Source organism: Amblyomma americanum, chromosome 2, assembly GCF_052857255.1.
Source record: "Amblyomma americanum isolate KBUSLIRL-KWMA chromosome 2, ASM5285725v1, whole genome shotgun sequence".
Lineage (NCBI taxonomy): Eukaryota > Metazoa > Arthropoda > Arachnida > Ixodida > Ixodidae > Amblyomma > Amblyomma americanum.
Genome location: NC_135498.1, coordinates 70,081,495 through 70,103,217, shown reverse-complemented (window position 1 = coordinate 70,103,217; position 21,723 = coordinate 70,081,495). Strand labels below are relative to the sequence as shown.

Sequence of the window (21,723 nt, the reverse complement as noted above, 5' to 3'; positions counted from 1 at the left end):
ATAACCACTGAGCAAACGCGGCTGCGATGAGAAATGTGGATGATACTGGTCACAAGCGCAATGCTGCCAGAACTTTTTCACATCAGGCAGAATACTTTTGTGAGCGTAGAGAATCCTGAGCCACATAGACATTGGTGAGAACTGACGCATCCGATGACCATTCGCATTGTTTCGTGTTTTGGCTACTTCCGTGAACAAGCACCTTATGCGCCGAGGCACCCGCGGAAGCACCGAGATTTAATGCCTCCGGGCGCTGCCATGCCAAAAATTATCCTTACTTTGTGGCTTTCACCGTGGCCGAATCTCTAGCCTTACCCATCATGGCCAAAGGCAAGCTTCAATGAAGCCAACATGGTGCCGCGGCGCTGAGGGCTCTTTCCTTTAACAAACGCTAACTCACGCGCAAGGTGTGGCAATGTATGAGCGGGACAGTAATGCTTGGTATATTCCAAGAAATTTAGCGACGCAGAAATCATAGCAGAGGATCCCTAAAAAATAAAGGCTCATTACCCGTGCTGCTCAGCATGGCTGGCCTAAACCGACGGATTTAGGACAAGTGTCGGAAGAAGAAAAACAATTTTAATCAAAGTAAAAATCTTTTCAAAACAAGAGACGCCTACCAGTAAAAATGGCATTCTTGTTGACGTTCTGGCTTCCACCACGGAAGCATTGCTCACAATGAATACATCACCAAAAGTGGTTCGTTTAAATAGGCTTTTATAATAGCCGCAAGGAGAGTGCGTAGAGAGGGTTCAGATTTCTGTCGTTTTTCTTCAGCCTGTGCGTTGTAAAACAGTGTGATGTAAACGCGTGTGATGTAAAATGACACTGTCTCATTATATCAAAATTAACTTCGTGAACGTGATGAACAAATACATTTATTTTGGATTCTAGCATCGAGGCTAATGCAGTACCCTGATTTCAGCGAACAATTTAGACCTTTTGTATTTTTCTATGAGCAGTTTCGTTTCCGCTTTGAAGACATGAGGCCAAACAGGAGTTGCTGACCGTTGTTCATTTGAGGATATTTGCCTTGGTGACATACAGAGGGATAATGGAAGCGATGATCTGTTGAAAACACTATCGAGGTGGGGTAATAGCACTGAAAGATTTGGTGGAAGGAAAGGCTTGTCGCCTTGGCTGTGGCACATCTATCGGAAATGAAGATCCGCTGCATTGAAAGATAATATTGTCTATAAAAACCGACAACAACCATTTTCGCACTTCAGTCTTCCGGGCACTTTCATTCCAGCGGATAAACACTCGCATATATTTATGAAGTCGTCGTACATGTAACCGTAGCACAAAATTTTATTTAAAACCTATGATGGATTCAGTGCAAGATAAATATTTAGCTTCTCTGTTATGGTTTATGATAGTTCTTAGCTTTCCTGATAAAGGCAAGAATGGCGATGCATCATATAATGAGGACCGCAGGATAGCACAAACAAGCACAAGCGCCAACTTTCAACTTTAATGTTTGGCTGCCACTAGCCGAATTTGTGCAAAGCAGCATGCCCTTCAAAGTAAAACAAAACAAAACAGTGATGCACGTGAACATGATTTGCGAAGCAGCAAGGCATGATAACGCGCATGAGAAACACCATGACGACCACACTGAGGTGAACAGCAGCACGTGGAACACCCCTGTCGCAAATGGCAAACTGAACAAAACATGAGGTAAAAGACGAGAAGAAAACAGGGTAAAACCTAAACGAATCATGAACATATCATCGAAAAAACCTGATGGAAGGCCGCGTGACAAAAAAAGGGGAATGACGAAGGAGGACAAAAAGCGCCAAAAGAAAAGCATGAGAATGAAACCTAAAACGCCAACGGAACACTGCTAAAGAGACCTAAAAACTCACTGAATAACAGGACGCTTGAAACAAAACCACAAAGCCAACAATAACACGACTAAAATTTTATTACAGGTGAGTGAAAGGAAACTTGGCACAAAGACACAAAAGCATGCTGAAACGAGCTCCGGGCCATGGCATGGGAACAAACAACAAAAACAAAAAACATCCCTTACTTATAGGTCTGCCACCCCGACAGCGCTCACGTTCGGTGAGGAAGGTTAATTCTTTTTTCGTTAGACAGACTGATGCCGCGCCAACGCACGTATTCTCTGTAAGCGCTATTTCTCGCGCTTCTACAATTTCGTGGGTAAGCCGATCTTTGTGCGAATAAATAACACAGCATTTCTTCAGTACCCCCCTGCAGTTACAGGACCTGCAGTGTTCGGCTAGATGGCCTTCAGTTACCAATTGACGTAATTTCCCGTAATGTTCTTTCAGACGCTCACTGATGCACCGACCTCTCTGGCGTATGTAGGAGGCCCCGCATGTTAGAGGAATCTTGCAAACGAAGCCTTCTTAACAGGCTACGAATTTATTCTGGTGGTTAATGCTGCAATTTGGCTTGGCAGGATTTCTTGCAAAGGGAAGAAAATTTGATAGGAGCGGAAGATACTACTCCGACTTTTGCACGTGCTCCGATCTTTTAAGGCGAAAGCCTTCAATGGCTCATGTGCCCGCCGGAAGTGTCCGTTAGCAGAAAGCGTCTGCCCATCCTCTCAATGAAATGACGCCATCAAAATTAAAATAGCAAGAAAACATCAAAAATGAATGACAGTAAAAAGGAACACAAAATAAAAGATGCAATGAAAGCAATATTGAAAAATAAAAAGGAGATAAAAATAAACAATAAAAAGAAATAAAAATGAAAAATAAAGAACACTAAATAAAAATAACAATACAGAAACGAAAAATAAACAAATATGCTTATGATATAAGTGGCCTGGCCGATCGGAGGAGATTAAGTCAGCCTTCGTGCAGTGTCTTGGCTTTGGTTAGGCTCACGGCCGCTTCTCATAAGCCGACTTGGCAGCATACAAAGCGTCTACGTCCACCCGGTCTCTCCTGGCACTGAGCCTTCCTAACACTGCTAGCGAAATCATTGAAGTCCACACAGCCACTCAACACTCACTCCTATGGATGACAACTAGATTCTCCACCAAGTTCACTCGCTTCCTAAGCTCTTGCCTCTATCGTCGTTCGTCGTCGCTCCATTTATTCTCGTCTACTTCAAAACGGCATTGCTACAAGCGTTGTTGGAAAAAATCCGCATTATAGAAAGTTCCATGCTTTCGAATTCTTGCACGCAAGCAGACTTAAGTGCCCTTAAATTTATTTGAGATTTTTTGAGAATTTTTTGAGACCAGGCCGCTTAAAGTACACTGTGCTGTAAATAGGAGAGCGAAACACCGAAATCAAGTCTTCGTAAAAATGTTTTCGCGAGAAAGAAAATAAGAACTATGTCCAAAACCGGACTGCCAGAAAGCGTAGAACGAAACAGACCTCATGCATAAGACCCCCCCCCCCCCTCCCCCCCTAGCAATGACGTTCAGAGAAATTAGAGGAGACAATCAGTGTAATAACTACCACTGCCTGCAAAAACTCTCGAAGTATAGGGTGGGAAGTGTCACGAAAAAAACATAAAGCGGGCAACATCGTGCCGCACATAACTATAGGCTAAACATAGGCCACCCGCGCTAACAGATCGGAAAAGATAATCACGTCGCATGGGTTTCATGAAAACAACAAACAAGCAAAAGTTGCACAAATTCTGTGGAAGAAGTGATTAGAAATCCTGGTGCAGTGAATAATCTGCGAAACATAATAAATTTTCTTCCTATAATTAAGCCGTGTATGCGTTTTCTTTATGGCTGTATGCTAATGAGGAGACGCGTCATTAAAAAGAAGGCGTCTTTAAAGAAGCTGGCAACAGAGCGCACGCTGAGAGAATGTTTTCGCATTAAAAGCCCGCAAGCAGTCTTAAGAGCCCTTAGTGTTTTTTTGAACAAACCTGCATTCTAATGAAGTGAAGAAGCCCCTATACACTTGCAGCTGAATTCCTTCCTTGACGGCGCCGCTTTGGAATTTGCGCCGGTGCGGACGCGACCGCTTGAGACCTTTGGTTTGCCTTTGTTTATCAGGACGTTAAAAAAAAAACCGAGAGACTTTTTCAAGCAGCTCGATTTCATAGAGCTGAGACGCTATCGCGCCCGAAAAAACCGCCTCAAAGCTTTTACTGCGCTATAACAGTGCAGAGAACCAAAACAACGAAACATTGGGGACGCGGTGCCCGCCTAACATTCGCCGCTTGCGTTGCAGGAGGTACTGCCCTAAGCTTGTAGGAAAGCGTCGCTCGACAAACGGCGGTTGTGAGCTCAAAGGTCAACATTTAAAGTAGCGTCCATTAAGCGGCTGTCACCCGAGGTTTGTCTTGCACAGTTTTCGAACATAAAATACTTCAACGGGCTAATAACACTACGCGAGAACAGAAAAACTGCGCGTTCCTCGCCCCTTTCGTGCATTCCGTGGCCGGCTTGCTTTATCCACTGCTGCATGGGCATGCACAGTGTATTCGATGCATTAGCAATGTTTTTGAATTTCTATTTGATTTTGCCTGAAGAAAATAGCATGCTCGGCAGTTAGTTTCACCGGAATCGACTCAAACTCCAAGTCTTGTCGTTTGCTTTGGCAGAATAATCCGCGCTGGATTCGTAATTAACAAGGTCGCCACTGTTACAAAATTTGCCCGCCCCAGCAGGAGGACGAAGGTTTGGCTATACAAAACGGCCTTAGAACAACAGTAAATTTGCGTTCCTTTTGTTTCTTACTGAAATCGACGCCGCTTGCATGCAATCTGGTCTTGCGTTCGACAGGGTACCCAATGCAGATCTAGCTCTAGGTCTTGCAAAAGCAATATTTGCGGCTGCCCTTTAAAGCAAAGCGGATGACAATCTACATTTCGTACGCCATGTGCCTCCGGAAAAGCGCAGCTATGTCCGCTCTTTGGCCTCCACTTGATACCAGAAGCTGCACCTGCGCGGTTTCAGAGTTGCAGGAAGGTAAAGCGTTTAATTTGGAAGACACGGGGGCTTGATTCCCTGCCGTGTGTAGAAAAAGCCGCCGGGGTCGCGAACTGAGCGATCACATCGAAGTCAAGTCAAGCCTCGTGGGTGACCCACCAGTGACTATCTTTTAGACCTCCATCGCCGCGGTTATAAAGAGCAGGCACAGGGAGATATGTAATTTATTTGGAGATGATGTATGCTGGATAGAGATTTCGTTTTCTTTATCTCTAATGGCTTCTTGCATTTCGATTATGCTAGTATTTTCTTTTGGGCAGGGCGAGACTTTTAAACTCATCTTTGCGCCATACCTCTGAGGGCAGATTTGTGTTCCATTTTATTTATGCTCGGGTATTTAGTTCTCTGAGTAAACTTGTACTTCTGTGGTACACCCCTCCCTATCCCCCTTTATTTTCTCGTTCAAAGAACCAAAAATATATTTACAAAGAGTGCACAGTTACAATGCATTGTTAGGTAGTGACTGCGAATCCCATAAGATATCGAATCCTGCCCAACACATGGTGATTTAAGCGGTGCGGTTGGTTTCGTTACAGCAGTAGACTGCTGCTGCATTGCGCGAAAAGTTCTCGGTGCGCCACCTTGCGAAACAAAATGGGGCTATCCTTCATCCAAATGACTAAGCATTAAGTAAGCCAGGCGATGTAGAAACGCCCCTTCTGTCCCTGTGTTGTTTTCTTCTGGCTCTTGCTTACAGGATGGCGTTTCCCTGGGCCTGCTTTATCTATAAATACAAAGGGAAGTATCCCCCACTTTGAAGGTCCTAGCAATCAGGGCGCAGTGAACGGCCAGACGAATGAAATTACGCTGATGTTCAAAGACTAAGGATTCCCTGATTCAAGGTGCTATGAAAACCTGTGAAACTTGCCAATTCCGCTGTTTATGTGCACGGTGTTTGTGTTTGGGTATCAGAGCTAGGAGCCAATATTATTCAGTCTGTTTTTTTTTAAGAAACTGCGACCGCCGTAGTAGTGCCATTCGACTGAATCCTGGCGTCGGCGTTTGAGAGAGAAGATGTGAATCCTCCATCGGGGTGTGAGAGCAAGGGAGTGAAGCCTACGCTTTGTAAAAGATTCATCCTGCTAGTTTCACCCTCCAGAATTCCCTAGCCCACCAGAAGCTCATGAGAGGAGTCTCCCACCCACATCCACTCTCCTGAAGGAAACTGGCCCATGCGAAGACTCACCACCCGCGCACATATTCACCTTAATTCCTCACCCTTGAGAAGTACTTCCAATCGCGAACCCTCCAGAACCCTTAATTCATCCACCGTCACCTTACACAAGCGCCACCCAGCACCCACCTTCACCCCTCAGAAGCCCAAAAGAGGAGCCGATCACACACCCTGCTTCACTCCCCCCATCTTACCACTCTCAAGAATGGACCTTACCGATCTCAACTCTCCAGAAGCCTGCACCAACTTTAAGCGCACTCAACAGCAGAAACTTCTTTTGCACCCTCTAGAAACCTGCTCTTGTCCACCGACCTTCACTATTGGTCTTACTTCACTCGCCATAAGAGGAGTGAACCACCTGCCTACACGTCCACGTTCACTAAAAGCCACTTCACCGTCCAAAAGCCTCCTCCCGCGAGTACACGCAGCCGCGGAACGAGATCTGACCTTCACCCTCCAGAATGCTGCTCCCATCCGCCCATCCACTACACCCTCTATGAAACAGGAACCAAAAAGTGAAGGCGAAATGAAATTCATTGGCATAAGGGGAAGGCGACCAATGTAAAGCGAAAAGCACAAGCCTCCTCTCTCACAGTTTCACCGCTTGACTTGGTAGGATCTTCCATCTTGTTTTTTTTCTTTTTACTCTTTGACTGCAGTATAACACTCTGCAGTGAAATGTTTTCTACATGGAACAGATAGAAAACAATCCAACCAACCAGAAAGGCAAAGAAAGAATAAATCTATACAACATATCCCGAAACATATATGATCTAAAGTAGACAATGTAATAAGGGAGTAATTACTCGTTGGCATCCACCCAAGCGCAGTCATACGGCTGCGCATGATAAATGAGTATTTACTCCCTTATTACATATTTACTCCATCTTAGGGGCTTCCCCTAAAAACATTTGGCCAACACTGTTCCCACTTCGAATTATTGATGAATTCGCTCTCGCCCCACCATCAGCTTGCCGTCCCGGTTAGCTCAGTTGGTAGAGCGACTGCTCCGGTGAAGCGGTGGTTAGTCAATAGTCAATAAGTTTATTTTCCAGGTTCAACTGGAGGGTTTCCCGGCTAAATGCTGCCTGGGCATCTTGACTGGGTCCAGGAAACACCTACAAGCGGTAGCACAAGGGCGGTACAGGATATTTTGCAAAACCAGTCACACATACAGCAGTAGATTAAATAAAGAAAACACTCGACACATATATTCCCTGACTCGAATAATGTTTAAAAATGAGAACACTGAAATGGTCATACATATTTTGAAAGAAAAAAACATTAACACTCAAGCAAACGTTGAACCGTCAACAAGTGGAGACATAGAATGGCATTTGAACAAAATATTTCCGCAGCTCAGCTTTTGTATATCCCGTTGTATGTTGATATGTGTTAAAAACATGGGGCAGATTATAAGACAACATTTGTAATTTATAATCGGTGCGAAAACGGGGTATATTCCATGAGTTAGTACTTCTTGTATGTATGTTAGCACGACGCGTGTCCAAAGATGCTAGGGTAAAGTTAAAATTGAAAATTGGTGCCGCGGAAAAATACAGCTTTGGAATAATTTAAAATTATACAAAAGATCAACGCGGACAATGTTATGCGCTTGGAAGGCGTATTTGCTGGTAGTCATGTTATCAATATTGGCGATTATTCGAACAATTTTCATTTGCAATATTAGAAGGTTATTTATGTTATTTTAGTCACTGTGGCCAATACTAAGCTACAGTAGTTAGGATGAGAAAAAATAATGCATAATAAATTGGTAATTTACATCTCAAAGGCTAAGTTTCACGGCATCGCGAAAGGGCTTCGCAGGGCACCCGGTTCGATCCCCGGACCAGGACGAATTTCTCTTTAACTCCGAAGTTTCTGAGCAAGCTGTATAGCTTTCTTGTAGAGTCGTATGGCTGCGCTTGGGTGGATGCCAATGAGTAATTACTCCCTTATTATAAATTTACTTCTCCTTGGGAGCTTCCCCTAAAACATTTGACCAAAGTTGAAAATGTTTGGCATTCAGGCACTAAACAAAGAACTAGAGTTGGCATGGCACGGAATATGGGGTTTATCGTCACAAATCCGCACATCAGAGACGACGAAGTGAAGGGCACGTACAGTTTTCTGCTTCACCTCGGCCAACCTGCGGCCGGGAGTCGCACAAAAACCGCCATTTTGAGCTCACAGCCCAACGCGATAGCTGCCACGGCACGATTATTTGAGAACGGCGCTTTCATTGAATATGTCGACCGCAATTCAGTAAAGAGTGTTTAATGTCCTTGCTCAGCAACTGATGGTGGTATGCGAACACTACAAAATAGAACCACCATCGAGCACGGATTTTAAACACCCTGTGTAGGCACCAAGCCCGCAGTCAGCGGTGCTCAGTTAAAAACAATTAAGGCTGATGAATTATATTTCTTCGAAAATTTTTTTACTGTGCTTTGATGCTGCTACCGGCTGTGGTTCAATTCATGACCATGCTCAATGCTTAAGCACTCTGGAATGGCAGCATATTGTTGTAAGCTAAAAGTGCCTCATTTTCATGGGCTAAGATCGTGCACGTGTGATGAAATAATTGCTGCGCTGTTGCAGGAAGAGAGAATCTCATTGGAAAACAAAATCTTCACGGAAAAAAATCTCTCCTCTTTCGCAAGTCACAAATAAATGTTCGTAATTGAGGCATTTAAAGCATCGCGGTATACAATTCGTGTGCAAGCCACGCGAGTTCGCTAGCTTTGGAACATGAACTATAAAAAACCGGCATCGCGCTAAGTGTGGAGCGATCAGATTACTTTCTGACGCATTGCACACCTCGCTGGACAAGCAATGAGTGAAGCGGGAAAAAATGTCAGCGAAGAAAAAAGAAAGTGGTGAAGTAAATATCTAATGCACTGTTAACGAGAGGATATCCACATCACCAACACAGGAGCCTAAAACAAAAAATGGTCGTCACTACGTTTGACGATAGACAAGCACCTTACGAAGGACATTTACGGGATAATGTTTGTATCACTGTAACCCGGTTTCTTATAAAAATATTGTGGCTATCAGGTCTTTAGCACACATAACAGCTTGACACTCGAATGCGGCGGAGCCGAACCTTGGTGTACAAATTCCCTGCCATTAACAGCAGCATAGCTCACTAAAAATCTCTTCAAAAAGGGGGCAAAGCGGAGTCGACTTACCTCGGCAAATCGCCTATCTTGGGTGGTCGCACTCGTTGGCCGAATGACCCCCAGGACTGGCGTAAGCAACTCGGCCCTGAACAACAAAAAAGGGAGAAAGAAATTAATGAGTAAAGAAACTTTTTGTCATGCACTCAAACTGCGATTAAGATAACGATTCATTAAATGAGAGCCAGTGATTCGTTGACATCAATGCAAGAGAGGAAGGGGAGGGATAGTTGGGCAATGGGGCAATGGGGCAGTGGGGTAAGACCAGTTTTCAGAGGTCTCCCTCTTTCCTTTAGGGAAAAAGACTGGCATTTCCACCCTTCTTTTTTAGGTTCCAAAGGCGGAGAATGAGGGGTAACAGAAGTTGGGTAGTTGTATCCATCGCAAAGGTTTCAGCTTCTCGATGTGGTGCGCAACAACGAAGGGCGAAGCTGAAGGGAGAAATTTAAAGGTAAAGGAAAGGAGGTTTAAAGGAAACAGCACCTTCATTGCTCTTCTCCATGTAGTGTTTGAAGACACGGAGCGTTAGTGTTGCCCACTTCGTATCCGTCCATGTCTACAAAGCGCTGCGTGTGTCCTGCATTACAGTTGTGGGTATTTTAAGAGGCACCTCAGTTTACAACATCAGCGTTTTGTGCACCAGCTTAGCTATTTGCTGAAAGCGAGTAACCCCTAAGCATGATGCCTTCTAAAAAAGAAATTCAGTAAAATAATGCACCATGAAAGCGTATTGTAAGCCCGAACACTTGTCGTCATGCCTTTACCAGTCCGCGATGTAAGTGGACACTTCTGCAGGACCATATTTCTCAATTTACTTAGAAATAAAACTTTTCCCCGATGCCGCAGTTTGTCTTGTTTCCATTCCCTGTTGCGAAAAGGAACGACGAGAATTTTTACAGTTGAGTCAGAACGTTCTCTGTTATTTATTGGGATACATGCACATAGGCAGTAAAGCATCAGCGCAGCAATGCCCACAATTCCTTACTTGCGTAAGCCTAGGCCATCTGCGCAATCTGTTACCCAAGTGAAACAAGTATAAGATTGTGAGGAAAAGAAAGTTTCCAGTTTTGTTTCTGAAAATGACGTCATCGAGACTACTGAATCGCAAGTTATGTACATGGGCTCAAGGGTTCAGATGAGCATAAAAAACTAAGATGTTTAATCGGATCCTTTAAAGGCACAAATGCTGCGTACAAGTTCTTTTTCTAATTAGCGTTTAGTGGAGTTATTTTCAGCTAACGTTTCCATTTCCAGAGAGAGGGTTTTATTTTAAACAGAACAGCGCGCAGTTTGACAGGGACAACGAGGGAGACACGGCACAGACGAGTGCTGACTTGCAACTGATGTTAATTGCTTGGAACGAGGCATATATACAGTTTCAACGAAAAGAAGAAAACAAAACAACCATTCATAGATTCATGCCGCACTGATCAAAAGAGATAGCTAAGATCATCATTTCCCCCCGCTAAAATTGCCAGTTCTTTGGAACAAATCGATAAAGAGCGTTGGAGCTTCAAACTTCTGTGCGTTGGAGCTCCAAGGATGTACGTTACAGGTACATCAAAACAAACAAGAGCACGTTCAAGCTCAGCTTCAGTGCCGCTACTTCGTTCCGCGTAGCGCATGGAAAGTTGTCTCCCAGGAACCCGAAGTTGCTGAGCTAAGACTGAGAACTCTGCACGCAGAGTCGGCTGTCAGAGGATGCTGCTTTAGAAGTCAGCACCCAGTGAAAGGCCGGCAGGTTCCCCAGCATCTAGAAAACATCCACTTGCTGAACAGAAAAAGAGAATTTTTGTGCCGAGATGAATAAAAAAAACTCCAAGACAGTTAGAAACCACCACATGACGATCGTAAAGGGCGAGATATTCGGCTCACGTCACTGAGGCCCCAAAGAACTCGGCACACTTGGAGGACGAGTGGGCAAATGTTCGATGCCGCAGCGAAGGTGCGTCTTTCTTTTCTTTTTAACTTTTCAATTTTCATCACTTTTCACGCAAGCGCGCAGTTTGCCACGGCATGTGTAGAATGCCGTAGTCACGTCTCGGTGCAAGGACTGATGGGATGGGTTCCAGTATGGCCTGTGGGTGGCGTACCACAGAGTCAGACGTGACACACAGAGTGCAGCACGTACGGGTCAAGTACACTATTAAATCGGCATGCTGGTTGACTATGCCGGCTTCGTGTCATCCACGTACGACGGCTACGTGCTTTGGAACATTTCGCTCTCAAAACAAAGAAAAGAATCGAAGGAAGACAGCCGAAAAGTCGAATACATTTTGCTGGCTCTGGGCTCCTCTTTCTTTTCACTTTCCTTCATGGCAGCACACGCAGTGCTTAAAGGATACCCCATCGCAAGTCACATTGAAGAGATGATAAGAAGCGATGTTAGGATGCAAAAATTCAGGCCGTTAACGCGAAGTACAAAAACAAAAAAATGTAACGAGCACTGCGTAACAGTGGAATGCCGTACACACCAATAGCAGAAAAATACAACGTAACTGAAACAAATGAGGACTTGTTCATAAGCACTGACTGCTTGTTCATAAGCACTGACACTCACGAACAGAGGTGGGCATTTGACCACAGAAATCTGGACCTCACCTCAACCTCAAAAAGAATTCGCCGACCTCAATCAAACTCAACTCATCAGTTGAGGTTGAGGTCTCCTTAGACGCCCTTGCCTCACTTTTCCTGAGGCCACTGCTAACCTCACTCCACCTCACCTCAACCTCAAATTGTGAGGTTGAGGTCGGCTGGTCAACCTCAAAAAGCAAACGAAAAACAAAACAAAAAGCGATTGAGAAGTTTTTCAGTTAAAAACAATTCTCAGAATACTGTGAGACAGGAAAGCCAAAATGATGATGACAATATTTAATAAGGTAAGTACAGACACTATTGATGTGCACGCAATAGTAGAAGCTTATAAGCTGGGATGAACCCTCACAGAGTATATCGCCTGCGGGCAGGGGTGTTCCATACGCGGTTACCACCAGTGCGTCGGTGATTACTTTATACGTGTCAGTATTTGGCAACCTACTTCGTGTATACTTGTTCGAATTGGAAGCATCTCGCTCATTCACGCACGCACCGACTAATGACAAACACAGACCTTCTACACCATCTACCGTAAATTGGTAGGAGGGGTGGGGGGAGAAGGGGAAGCTATTCATGACACTGTTTTCAGACGTGAGAAAAGTTGCAGAATATAAAGAAACTGGTCGCCGATGTACTTTCCAATGCGACGGTTATGCAGACGCATATTAGTATTTTTCGAATTTCTAGCTCTATCCGGCATAGCGAGAATGCTCTTTTCTGTCCTCTGTATGTTGCCTTCGAAAACACTTAACAAGCTCTGAATGTAGTACACTCACAAAGACACGTTGTACTTATGTCTGTGTAGAAGCGAGTGGCTTCTTTTATTAATTCGAAAGAATTAGATGGCTCACTTTCAAGGTCATATCCTCAAAAAAGTGTCCGCATGAAACGACGCCATGTGACGTCACGAGCCGACGAGTCACGCGACGATGATGACGTCGCATAATGAATTAATGCTAATTAATATAAGTAGGTAACGCTAAGACTAATAAGTATAATTAGTGATGGCATCATATGAGTGTGGCGTCATACCAGGTCACGTGACAGAGAGGTAATGTGCCATCAAGTGTAGTCACGTGACGACGCTGTAATATGACATCACATCTGCTCACGTGAGAACGATGTAATTCCTCGTCATACCAGGCCCCCATTCACCCCCATTTCAAGATCCATATAGATCTCACATTAATACACATGCTCGCATGACGCATTACAAAGAGTGCTCACAACCCGGTCCACATTAATGACATTCGGATTGTCCAGCAGGTAAACGTGCCAGTTCTCAATATATGACATACTGCAAAGATCATGCAACGACACATGCCTTTGACTCTCAAGATGATGGCGACGATGATGATGCTAACAGTGTATCCTCATGAGTCCGGGGAAGTCTGATATACCGCTACCAAATTAAAGGTTGCTAGAATATTCATTTAATATTGTACATTACCCAGCAACCGAAGACTATTATTGTACGGAAAAATAGCAATACCTGCAGCTAATAAATAACGATGATGATGCTGATGTTCCTGGGAGGTGAAGACCTTCCCCGTTTCCGCCACTTCCCTCCAGGTGGCGATGGCAACGGTTTCGAAATCCTGGGCATTCTCCGATCACTCGGTGATCCAGCGGCATTTCGCAAGAAAGGGCTAGATTACGTCCCCGAACACTCTGCCAACTATTAAAATCACGCGGGTCAAAATAACTGGCCTAGAGTGGGCAGCGTGAACCGCTCTCTCAAGATCACCATGGATGGTTCTCCACTCAAATTTCCCCGCAGCGAAATCTTATTCTGAGCCCCCCCCCCCCCCCCCCCCCCCCCAGCACCGGGGAAAAGAAAAACGCCTAAATACTCATACGCCTCAACAGAATTCTGGGTGCCATTTCGTCAACCAGTGAGACAAGCTGCTTTAAGCCAATCACTTGTTTTCCCTAAAAACTAAACTAATCAGTGGTACGCCAGCATTCTCGACGTTTTTTACCCACGAGCACCGGTGAGCATTCTGCGAAGCCGTTTAAGGTGAACGATGGGTTTCTGCTAAATAGTTAAAAGAAAGATTACATTTAGTGCCCACTTGTTTGCAAGGCAGGCCGCCAACGTAAGTGATCCCATACGAGAAAAGAAAAAAAAGAGAATGATTAGAAACATACAAACAAAAATCGCACACTAAAAACAGAAGCGAACAACAGTGTGTTCCATTAAACATCGTAATAAATGTTTCAAACAGCGACTCAGCAGCACAGCTCAAGCATAAAATCAATCCTATTCGCATATTTTCATTAAAAGAAAAGGAAAAGGACTCAGCTCCCACGTCACCATTCGTCCATTAGAGTTTTGCATTTTTTCGCCGCTGCAACACCGCTATACTAGTAGGTTCGCTTCGTGTCGCGGTGTTTCGTCATAATAAGCGAATTTCCGAGTAGGAACAAGAAACTCGAGACCAAAAGAAAGGTTATTCGGAAGGATAAAAAAGTGAAGTTATATCTGCATCTGCTTGCATTACGGAACGGGAATATACAGAATTAGCGTTAGATTCGAAATGGGAAGTCACCGTCAAAAGCTTCGACGGTGTGACACAGGTTTTTCTGGCTTCGTGCTTTTTTTTTTAATCAAACCAGCAGATGTCCTTGTTAGGAACCGCCTGAATCACATTCTCTCGCCTCTGCCGACTACTCCAGTTTCTGTTAAGTCAGCTTGTAATGTACAGAAAAATTCCCTTTATTTGACTGCAAGGCAAGAGCTATGGCGTCAGCGCCGGCAACGAGCATGAACACGAAGCAGTCTTGCATGGGGGGATGTGACAGCAGCACTCTTTCCAGGAAGACCAGAGGGGTGCGTCTTCCTGTAGGCTCAGGCTGAACGGACAATACGGCGCAGCACCGGAAGCTAAGAGGGAACTGTGGCATCCGGTTGTCCAAACAGGAGAAACCGAACACCAAGCGTCATTGCATGAAAACTGCGGTGATCCACTGCAACGCCGCTTCGGAAGCGGCACTCGTCGGAGTAAGACGTGGAAACTGCAAAAAGTCTTGACCTCAAAATTTCGGCCTCACTTAATGACGACCTCATTCAACCTTAAACTCACACGTGAAGTTGAGGTCTGATTTGCTGACCTCATTCACAAAATTTCGAGCCGTCGCCGACCTCACCTCCACCTCACCTCACGACGTGATGTTAGGTCATTTTGAGGTTGAGGTCGACCTCATGAGGTCAAAACCTCGTGAGATTGCCCAGATCTGCTCACGAACCAAAACATTGCGAAGGTCTAGCCCTGCTACGTGGCCTTAAAACCTGACCAAATTTTCTGTCTTTCCAACTACCGGTAATTGTCAGCATAAGCAATTTGGTATCGCACGAGTAAAGCCATAACCAAAACACGTAGTGAAAAATTTGAGCCTTTGAAAAATTTTCCGCAAATGAGAATCATGTTTATTACTAGGAAAGTGTTCATTGCAAAAAAAAAAGTATTTTGCGCTTTTCCTATTGCATTAGCTGTTATAGAAGAGTATTTCTCAAAGCCAGTGTTGTTCATTTTAACCTTCGGTCAACGTTGACCAGAGACGACAGCAAACTACACTACTCTACTTGACTCATATCCGTATATTGATTAATTTCGTGACCACAGTTAGCTTATTACCATGAAAAAAAAAACTGCCGCCCACTGCCCATTATCTGTGGGTCAATAAAATGACGCTAGATGGAACGAAGGAAGCTATAGCCACTCCATAAATACTTGACAACAAACGTTGATGGTTTTCGTGGAGACAATGAATTGAAAATTTTGCTTAAAAACAAAAATATTTTTTGAAAAAGAAGCCCGTCTAAAGTAACCGGAAAAGGCTCCACTGAGAAATGATAACAGGGTGCAAACATCCACGCCGTGACGTTGGTTCTAGAGGGAGAGCAGTTGCGCGTTCTTGTGTTGCACGCGCATTTCGCGACTGGTTAAGGAACAAGGTAAAGCAGCATTTTCTTGCCGCTTTCATGCATCAACGCGACTGCCACATCTTAATAAAAGCCGACATTCTGGCAATACAGGCGAAGCAAACACAGCAGCCTAATAGTCACGATGCAAAAAGAGCAGGTAGAACGGAAAACTGCGTCGAAAATGCAAAGTAATGAAGGCAGCGACTCGTAGTCAAGCGCCCACTGAAACAACATACGCGAGGAGAAACCAGAGAAAATAATAGATACCATATGTGGATCGAAAATAAAATAAACTGTGGGTATACCTAGCAAAAGCAAGAACACTAGGCGAGCTTCGACTACTTGAGCAAGAAATAAACGTGAAGAAACGACATTCAGTGCAAAAAGACGGAAGTGAGACCGACCAACGCAAAGGTCGGTAAAATGGCTGCGCATGTTCAGCCAGCGAGAACAGGAAAAGAAATGACACGAAAAGTATTCACAAGTTTAGCAGCACTCAAGGCCGCCAGAGTTGCGCCAGAAGCCGTGAGCAAAATGGCCGCACAGACATGGTCCGTTACGCAGTCGGCCGGTTCTTGATGCATATTTCGTGTTCCTGACCGTTCCTTATGGCCAGGCGAGAAAGCGAGACATTGCTACACGCTAGGCTGTAAGTTTCGCCGCACCGACTTAGTGACAGCGGTAACATTGTCTGTTTTTGCCGAGGTATTGGCACACTGAGAACCTCTACACTGCACCCCTCGAGATTCGAGCAGCTTTGAAGTAACTAAAGGTATTGACGGCTGAACCCCTGCTCCATTAACAGCACTCACCGCGGCTATGAACAGCGCCCGGATGGCTGCCATCGTTGCTGTGACCAACTCGAATAGCCACTACCCCAAGAGCCAAGACGTCGGGTATATGTGCGTTCACTTAACTATCTATATCGTGCGATCAAGAGAAACGTTTGGGACTCCTGATTGGTGTCTGCTTTACGACACGTATTCACAGCGATAACGAATTGTACGTACTTCGTAACTCAGCATAGTGAAATAAGAAGGACACAAAATTTTTTCGACCTAGTCCGAGCAATAAATAAACAGAGTCTGAATGAAGCCAGGGTGTGTGATGCACGAACATGCCTCGGTTATGAGAACTAGAAACGCGTAAGACGACGCTAGGCCTATTCATGAGCATGTGGTCACCCAGCACTGAAGGAAGAGATGAATCTCTTGTGTGCTTCGGCGCGCCCCGGCCGCATGTACCTGTACAGCATGTACCTGCATGCATGTGGCCGCATGTACCTGCATGTACCTGTACCTGTACATGTACAGGTACATGCCATTCGGCCACCGCTTTCAAGCGGCAGTCGAAGTAAAGCGGTCCCCTTTCGTGAGAAGTGATAGGAGCGTGGGTGGGGGAAAGGAAGTAGGGCAAAGAATAGGCTTAAGGTTGGGAGCTGTAGTAATAGACGTGGAGCTTAGTGGAAATGCGGCAACTGACGCTATTATGCGCTATGCAAAAGGTTATGAGTTACGACGCTGTTAATGAACCTTAAAGAAAAAAGTAGAATTTTAAGAATTCGCTACAATATTAATCATCACTTACAATGACGCTCAGATGATTAAAAAATCTTAATATTTTCAGACAGTTGAAGGTTTTATTCGATAGAACTACGGTCTCAGGACAATGGTGCAGACTCTACAAAGACAAAACAACTGTTTTTGGCACAATCTTCATTTCCAAACTTTACGAACCTTGAACTGAAAAATGTATCATTTATGAGCATCAGTACGCAGTTGACCTCTCGACATTTGCTAATATTTCTCACTGTTTACTCTCTAGATCCAACACGGCATAGACGATGCTGACAAGACGACGTGCGTAAAGATCCCTAAGAAAGGGATGAGCAGCATGCGTTTACGGGTGGTAATGAGAAGCCACTTGCGCACAGTCTAACAGCAACACCACGATGAAACAATGCTCATGGCAGTATCATGGCTGGTAGCCACAATTGACGAAATAGGGCGTCTCGCTACTCCTGCCGCGGCTGGTCAGCTGCGCGTTTTCGTGACATAATCGTTGCATATACACAGGGCAAACACCCAACGTTGCTCTTTCCTCCAGAGGGCCCAACGCGGAAGAGACGAAAGTTTAACCGAGGAAAGCGCAGCGGGCTATGGAAAAGAAAGTGACAGGGGTTATGCTAAAAGACCGCAGGACAGATGCATTGAATGAAGAAAAAACCAAGCTCTTGATATCCCGGTGAAAATATGCAGTAGAAGACGTAGTGCATGGAAGGAACATGTATTGTTTATCACTTGTCGTCTACTAGTGCAGCAGTGGCGTTTCCTTCTCGAGGTATTAGGAGGCGGCAGAGAGGCAGATGGGGAGATGAGGTTGACAGATTAATTGGAATAACGCAGTAGTGAGTGCCACAAGATTTCGAGGAATTATTGGTTCTGTAGCGATGGTAAACTCGTTTATGATAATGACAATGATATGACCAGTTAGCATTTTGGGCGCTAATGAGCCAGCATGCGATGACGACACCAATCAGCGTAAATGCTGATTGCCAATGACAGTGACAAAATAACACGCAAAAAGCAAAATATCGGTCGCCTACACGTTCATGGAACTGTACCTGAGAATTTCATTAATAACAAGTTAAATTTAATTTGCTGCCTGCCAAACTGAAAGCATATGTTGAGCGTAACTAGATTCTCCTTCAGACGTTACCTTTCCAGTTTTGTGTGCGCGCACACACACACAAGCACACTTCTTTGTCCAAGATAAACGACTGCCAAAAGGTTGCGAAATCGTATTAGAGTTAGCTTCGTGTCTGTAACACGGTTCTGTATATCAAGTTTTCGACTAACGTCTTCATCGCGCGCGAAGGAGCCCCGAATTTTCTCTTTTTCTTGAATCTACAAAGCGCAAACACAAACGTGCAGAAAACGCCCATATTTCCAGAAGCAACGTGTTTTATCCTGTCTTCTGACGAAAAAGTTGGAATGAATTGATTTGGTTAGTCGACTTAGGCGAATGCATATCTTCCCTTGTTAGCCTTTTCTATTAAAAAGTAGGCGCCGCTGCATTCTGCAAATCGAGTTTGCTATGCTGCGCGACTCGAAATGGGAATGAAAATGAAAATTAGTTTTTGGGGAAAGGAAATGCCGCATAATCTGTCTCACATATCGGCATACGCCTGAACCGCGCCGTAAGGGAAGGGATGAAGGAGGGAGTAATTGAAGGAAGGAAGAAAGAGGTGCCGTAGTCGAGGGCTCCGGAATAACTTCGACCACCTGGGGATCTTTAACGTGCACTGACATCGCAGAGCACACGGGCGCCTCTGCGTTTCGCCTCCATCAAAACGCGGCCGCTGCGGTCGGGCTCGCAACTCGATGCTGCAATTCATGAATTTTTTCATTCTTTCAGCTGCACACCTTTCTAAAGGTGCTTTCAATCCACACTTGCAAAAATGTGCTTCACAGAGCACCACTAAGGAATACACTGCTGCCGAATACCATTCGCTGAGTTCACAAAAGTGCTATGATCATCTCAATATTATGTTAAAAGAAAATATCGATAAAAATCCCCCCGAAGCTGATGCAAAGGTTAATTTTTTCAGCTGTAGGAAAATTGTATATTTTAGGGCCTTTAACGTGCATCACGTGGACGTTTCATTCTGGATATAAATGAATCAGATTGCTCATTAAAAATCTTTACGGAACATGCAAAATTACATTGCTGTTGGACAAAACCGCTGAGACGGCAATAAATAGAGTTGGAATATAGCGGTCTCCCCACCAACTGAAGTATTTTAGTACTTTTGCTGGTAATGAATTCATAATACAGTAGGACGTTGTTTGCTACTCGCCCTAAACATAGTTGTCACTTTCAGATAGTTTCGCGTTTGAAGAAGACTCCGAGGCGATAGTACGGAAGCCCTTGCCCATTACCCTTCAAAAAAAAAAGAAGCCAGGTAACCATTAGTGTACACAGTACAATGGGTACGCCATGAAGATACTTTCAGCGAGAAAAATCTGAGCATGCAAGCACTACACAGCTAAAAAGCACTGTTATTTGACTAGATCCTACTTCGCACAGCAAGAACTGTTCACATTTTTTTTTTGAGGCGATGAGAAATAAATAAAGAACTCTTCTCACCGCGGGCTTAAAGTACGGTGCAGACAAAGCATCCGTAAAACGAGTAAAGAAACAGAGAAAGCACGATACTTGCGCTTTGCTATGAGTAACAGACGCGTCTCACATTACACAGAGCACAGGAGTGCTGAAACGAGTATCCCAATGGCAATTATATTAAAGGAATAGTATTAAAGGCCCCGTTCTTCAGAACATCTGATGTTGGCGTTGTCTGAATTTTGAACGAAAAATCACGGGAATGGCTCTGGCAGGCGGTCCCCAGAGAGCAGCCTAGGCCACGTGACCTCGCGGCGTCATCATAACCTGCCCACCAGATAGTAAGCGAACTACCCACCATAGCAGGTGGCAGTTAAATTAAAAGTAAGTGGACTGGTAAGAGCATCCTTGGCCGCACAAGTCCCGCCGCTGGGAGTACCTGCCATCGCAGGGCAGTGGCACATCGCCTAACCGCTGCACCACAGCGCCAGGAGGAGTATGAGCACTGCCAGGGATATATGAATGTAAAATAGCGAATGACCACTTCTGCATACATGAGAATTAACCTATTAAGCTGTCACTTCATACCCTTAAGGCGGAGCTTAGTGTCCCCTCCAATGGCCATACGAGAAGAAAGCAAATGCTCGGAACTTCCAGGTGCAGTATAATGGGAAGGGAAAATGGGAGCAGGAGAGGATACACTCAACGGGTTGAGGCGCACACTTTTAATGTTGTAGTGCTCAAGACACCGCCACCTGTCACTGCCCTCTAAAAGAAGGGGTTTATTTGTCTAGAAGGAAACGCAGGCACTGCCGTCGAATAGACTGTGGTGAGTCAATTTCGCTCAAAATAAAAGCTGCATAATCCTGTGAAAAACAACGCAACGAATAACCAGGAATAGAACAGCAGCGCCACCACCATTACCACATACTATTGCGTGTATAATATAAGCAAAACGACGTTCCGAAGTTCGAGGCTCACTGACTCTGCCTGCCGCTGCGCACGTAGTTCCGAAGCGACAGAAAAAGAAACTGCGACAAGAACAAGCCCAAGCTCGAAACGACGTGCTCAACCGTGCCAACATCCGCGAGAAATGTGCAATTTTATTTCTGGTATAAAGCTTCCTTTCTGTTGGTTTTTGGTGTTTCGTTGTCTAAACATGCACTCACGGACGGCACGAGTACTCACGCAGACGTGCCTGCCGATTCAATGAAAAAACGGGGAAATTAAAATAAAACAAGACATGGCCACGATCTCCAGGGACTGCAAGGGCGGGTTCCGTCCATTAGATTACAGAGTGGTTAGGCGTTCGAGCCGAGCTTACGAAGTGCCTCACGGGACACCGAGAAATTGGAGGCTACGTGACTGCCCGGGCAGGCACGTCGTAAGAAAGGCGACTTTGATAATGGAGCACACATACATCCTCGAGTGGCTAACTGGGGTGCCTTACTAGTCGGGGTCTTCAGGTGGTTGTGTCATTTAGTACACATTTATTTGTGTGGAACCGGAAAAGGCACTTCGCGTGGCGCCTTATACCTGTAGCCAACTATGTGAACAGACCTGCCACGCGTTCGACCAAACCTCAGCGGTGTATTAGGCCAGAGTTAACGATCCGCTCCCTCCCGGGGGCATGAGAGTCCGAGGAATGGGTTAAGGAGGTGAGGCCTTCAAGAGAAAATGAATACGTTTTAGGAATTCGCGAGCTCAAAGGTGTCAAATGTGTGAAACTTCCAGGTTAATCATGCAAGTTTTCTTGGGCTAGCATTTGAAATCATGACGTAAT

General features: G+C 44.9%; 1 protein-coding gene across 3 annotated transcripts in view; it reads right to left on the bottom strand.

The window, feature by feature from the left end:
* The window catches only part of LOC144121378 (calcium/calmodulin-dependent protein kinase kinase 1), a 220,759-nt gene that overhangs the window by 57,108 nt on the left and 141,928 nt on the right, over positions 1-21,723 (bottom strand). For all 3 annotated transcript variants that reach the window (XR_013312609.1, XM_077654573.1, XM_077654574.1), the window contains exon 2: positions 9,308-9,383. Coding sequence is in view for 1 of the 3 variants with exons in the window: in XM_077654573.1 (XP_077510699.1) it covers positions 9,308-9,383 (76 nt within the window). In the remaining 2 variants the exon portion in view is untranslated. The remainder of the gene's footprint in view (positions 1-9,307; positions 9,384-21,723) is intronic.